The sequence below is a fragment of the Sesamum indicum genome, linkage group LG11, assembly GCF_026168435.1.
Source record: "Sesamum indicum cultivar Baizhima isolate 11 linkage group LG11, ASM2616843v1, whole genome shotgun sequence".
NCBI lineage: Eukaryota > Viridiplantae > Streptophyta > Magnoliopsida > Lamiales > Pedaliaceae > Sesamum > Sesamum indicum.
Genome location: NC_142667.1, coordinates 6781424 through 6785885, shown reverse-complemented (window position 1 = coordinate 6785885; position 4462 = coordinate 6781424). Strand labels below are relative to the sequence as shown.

General features: G+C 35.3%; 1 protein-coding gene across 1 annotated transcript; it reads left to right on the top strand.

Annotated features, from left to right (window-relative positions):
* Positions 1 to 431: 431 nt before the first annotated feature.
* Positions 432 to 4103, top strand: LOC105173353 (small ribosomal subunit protein uS15). The gene is made up of 5 exons (XM_011095058.3): positions 432 to 589; positions 678 to 750; positions 2942 to 3080; positions 3158 to 3344; positions 3806 to 4103. Exons 1-5 carry the CDS (start codon positions 567 to 569, stop codon positions 3837 to 3839), a joined length of 456 nt encoding a protein of 151 aa, XP_011093360.1. The 5' UTR covers positions 432 to 566; the 3' UTR covers positions 3840 to 4103.
* Positions 4104 to 4462: the final 359 nt, after the last annotated feature.

Sequence of the window (4462 nt, the reverse complement as noted above, 5' to 3'; positions counted from 1 at the left end):
GCCGGGTGTGGGGGTGGGGTGGGGGGGCAGTGGGGGTAACGGGGTCGGGTGGGGTAATTAGTGTACAATTTGTCTAATAACGTGAAGGCATGCAAAGCGTACAATTTGTCTAATAACGTGAAGGCATCGGCGACTGTATCGACATCGAAAGAATAGGTGTGTGTGTCTCACCTCATCCTCATTACATAATACACATCTACCTAAGTGAGATAATCAAGATTTGTCCTCCTAGATAATTTATCCAATATAATAAGCTATAAAATAAATATATGACGAGATATCTTTAAAGCGCCCGAAAATTATAAAAAGATAATTTACTCAATTTAATATAATAGGGGTGGATCGGGTGGTATCCATTTTTCGTTTGAAAGAATATTATTATAACCCACTAAATTGGACTGAACACGGAAATAAGTTCAACCTCGAGGACTCAATTACAAATACCTCATCAGATATATAAACCTCCGTTTCTCTATCCGCATAGGGTTTTCTGCTCCACTAGAAGAGCTGCTGCAGCTGCCGTTCCCCCCGCCGTCGCCGCCGCTCGTATCCAGACAACCGCAGCCATGGGTCGTATGCACAGCCGAGGGTCCGCATTCTCTCGACCTGTCTCTGTTTGTTTCACATAATGAGCGCGGTTTTTCTGTTTCTGACTATATGTTTTCTGGATGATGTAGAAAGGGTATTTCAGCATCAGCACTTCCATACAAGAGGACTCCACCGAGCTGGCTTAAGATTTCTTCTCAGGATGTAAGTGATAAAGTTCCTTATGTCTTTTTCGTTATTTCCTTTCCTTTTTGTCTGTGTATTTCTACTCTTTAGGATGAGAACTTCGTGATATCGTTATTTATCAATGTGCGGATTTGTTCAATTTAATTAGTATGCGGATTTTTTCAATTTAATTAGTATGCCTTGAGGTGGTTTATAGAGTTTAGTGCGTCCCTTTGTTATACTACTGCTCTCTCTTTGATCAAATGAGTGGTGAACGAAGTTCGTAGATCATTCGCCTATTTGCATACACCGCTGGACGCTTCAAATGTTAACTTCCTTTTTTGCGTATATTAAGCTATTTTCGTACTGGGGTTAATTGAAGATATTTGTATAGTCTACCTATTAATTTAGTGTTTCAGCTAGTTGGTCGCCAGGATTCTTTTCTTAGATTTGAGTTATGTTTGTCTGTCATCCGGTTTCACCTATGATGGACGAAATGCTGCCAAAGATGGAATGAAGAGTTGAAATAGCCACTGTGCTAGAAGTGCCCTCCAACTTTTCCAGGCGGTTTAGTGACTTGGACTATGGGTTTTGGTATACATTGAATGCTATGTATATTGCTTTACCACCATGATACTTATGATGCCTATTTGTCTTGTGTATATAATAAATTAATTAAATAAATCAAATTCAATAACTTTCCTTCTAACTAGGAGCGTGTTACTTTAGCCATGGATATTTAAATCAAACTTTGCAATAGAATGAAAGTGTTCTTACAAGGTTTTAGTTGGGGCACATAACAAGTAAATTAAGAACTTATGCTTATTTAGGATTTAGGTTGGGTTCTATAGGAAAATGGATGGATAATTGCGAATTCGGTCTCCAAACAAAGCCACTTATATAATTTTGGTTCTCAAACAATTTGAGGTTGCAGTTTTAATCCTCAAATGGTCATTTTCCTCTCATTTTTAGTGCTTCCGTTAAAGTCAACAGAAGTTTCAATTGGAGGGGAAAAATAACAATTTTTCCATTTTGTGGTATTTTTCAAGTTTTGGTCAAATGCACCCATTTCCCCCATTTATCTTCAAGCTTCAAGGATAGTTAAAGTTAAATTATCTAGAAAATTTTATTGCTTAAATTCTATTTTTTTCCTCTCTCTTAAAGATTGAAGAAAAATGGGGGAAATTGGTGCATTGGACACAATAGCTTGAAACATACTACAGAATGGAGAAAAATGGCTACTTTTCCCCTTCAAATGAAACATCCGTTAACTTTAATGGTTTTATTAATGCAAAGACTAAAAACGCCAAAAAACAATAGTTTTTTGGATCGAAACTGCAACCTTAAATTATTTGAAAAGCAAAACTGCATAAGTAGCTTTGTTTGAGGACCAAAATTGTATTTATCCTGAAAATGGACAAACAAATTTATGCAGTTATTTTTCCTCTGGCCTATATTGCATAAATTTAGGATATTATTCACACAGAATAATGAAATAAATAATAAAAGTCGTAGATGTTAATAGTCTTTTTTGTTAATGGAATTATTATTGGATATACCCATGAATTATAAGATCAAGGTCCTTGATATCGGTGTGTCAGTGTGCACGTATTATAGGTATATAGGATTCAGGGGTTTACCGTCTGAACCACCTCTTGATCAGTCTCTGATTTAGGGGTCATACCAGCTCCTTTATTTTGCAACTGAGGTTTGGAACTTGGGGATGGTTAGGCTATGACCATTGCAACCTGGAATTGTATAGGTTTATTAATGTAATACTGATTTCTGTATTAACTTTTCTTATGTAATAAAATAATACATGAAGTAATAACTTTCTAGTTTCCCATTTCATAAAACTTCAATTTTGGACATGAACCATCAACCATCAAAGTAGAACTTCTCGATGGTATGTGTTTTCTTAGGAGTTCTCTGGGTTAGGGCATATTAAGAGGAAGTTGTTATAACATCTAGTTCAAAGCAATGCTAGATGATTCTGCTTTCAAATGTGTTTGGGTTATTTTCTTAGGGCACTTTAATTGGAGTCCTAACTTTTGTGCCACTATATCCATGATCAATTTTTATGTTTTGTAACTCTATTCTGAAATTTGGCATTTTGGTTTAGCCCTGATAACGACATCCTTGTTTGACAGTATTTGCTAGTGGTGCCTTAAAATTGGTACATCGTTTATATAGATGGTATCTTGTTTCTAATTATGCATCCCTTCTTCAGGTTGAAGAAAACATTTGTAAGTTTGCAAAAAAGGGCTTGACGCCTTCTCAAATAGGAGTTATTCTTCGTGATTCTCATGGCATCGCCCAAGTGAAGAGTGTAACTGGAAGCAAGATTTTGAGGATACTTAAGGCACATGGTGCGTCTTTTGCCTTGTTGCGAGTATGTTTTATTAAATAAAAGTATGTTCATTAGTATGACTGCATCTCTGCCCAGGACTTGCTCCTGAGATACCTGAGGACCTCTACCACCTCATTAAGAAAGCTGTTGCAATACGCAAGCATCTGGAGAGGAACAGAAAGGACAAAGATTCCAAGTTTAGGTTAATTCTTGTTGAGAGCAGAATTCACAGACTTGCTCGTTACTATAAGAAGACTAAGAAGCTTCCACCTGTATGGAAATAGTAAGTTTATAATTTCACTTTTCTAAGATCTTTCTGTTTGAGTTTATATCCTCAATTGTTTATTTTTCCATCAGTTAAAATCTTGATAATTTATTACTGAAATATCATTGCTTGAAGAAAAGATCAGTTCAAGTAGGATTTTACTGATTTTGAATATTAACCTTTTTAGTTTGTGTATATTTCAAAATCAAGAATGAACTACTAGTACTTGGGTTGTCTGTCTCTCTTCTGATCTAGCTTGGTTTTATATCAAACACTCTTTTGAACTTATTTATTTTTATCTTTTTGTATTTTAAATTTCATTTGGTTGAATACAGTATTTTTGATATTCTTCTCTCGGTAGTTCTTGGTCTCTTTGGCATTTTCTATCATCTGTATGCAGAACCTTATATTACCATTCTCTTTTCTTCCCTCAAACTCTGTTTTAATTGCTATATTCATTTGTTGTATTTCCTTTGCAGTGAATCTACCACTGCCAGCACTCTTGTGGCTTGAAGACATATACGGTGGAAATATGGATTTGCTGTTTGAGTCATATTTTATGAAAAGAGATTTACCATTTTGAAGTGTTTTAGTTCAACTGCTTTTCTTAATCCACCAAGATCTTTGTTGATTATATGAGAATAGGCTAATTGATCCTTTACTTGGGAGAAAGTGTGCTCTAACTTCATCTCTTGTATGGAATTCCTTTACACTTGTGTTCTCCATTCCAACACTTGGAAGTGATCTCAATACACTAGTTGTGTGAGATTTCTACAATGAGGCAGGAATCTTTATGGGATTCATGAGCTCATGAAATTAGGTGTTCGCTATTAACCTTAAAAATATGCCTATTTGTTAGTCCATTATACATTCATTTGGATATGTCAAAATGTACATGGATTTAATAGTACTAGGAGAAAAATTAGGGAATACATATGCTTGCTCTAGTTTGAAAATGAAAAATAGAAGAATCTGCCAAAAACAAGGGAGAAATTTTAGCATTGATGTCTTTTTCTTATGGCTGTCGACCTGAAGTTCGTTTTCATTCATGCTGTAGATCTTTAATTGGATTTTGTCTTGTGCACTATTTTCAACCTTTACAAAGTTTGGTTTTTAAGTTCATATATGAACCGACT

Coding starts and splice junctions, on each gene's coding strand:
- LOC105173353 (XM_011095058.3), top strand. CDS start 567: ATGGGTCGTATGCACAGCCGAGG. Junction 3,081..3,157: donor GAGGATACTTAAGGCACATG/GTGCGTCTTTTG, acceptor ATCTCTGCCCAG/GACTTGCTCCTGAGATACCT. Junction 3,345..3,805: donor CTTCCACCTGTATGGAAATA/GTAAGTTTATAA, acceptor TTTCCTTTGCAG/TGAATCTACCACTGCCAGCA.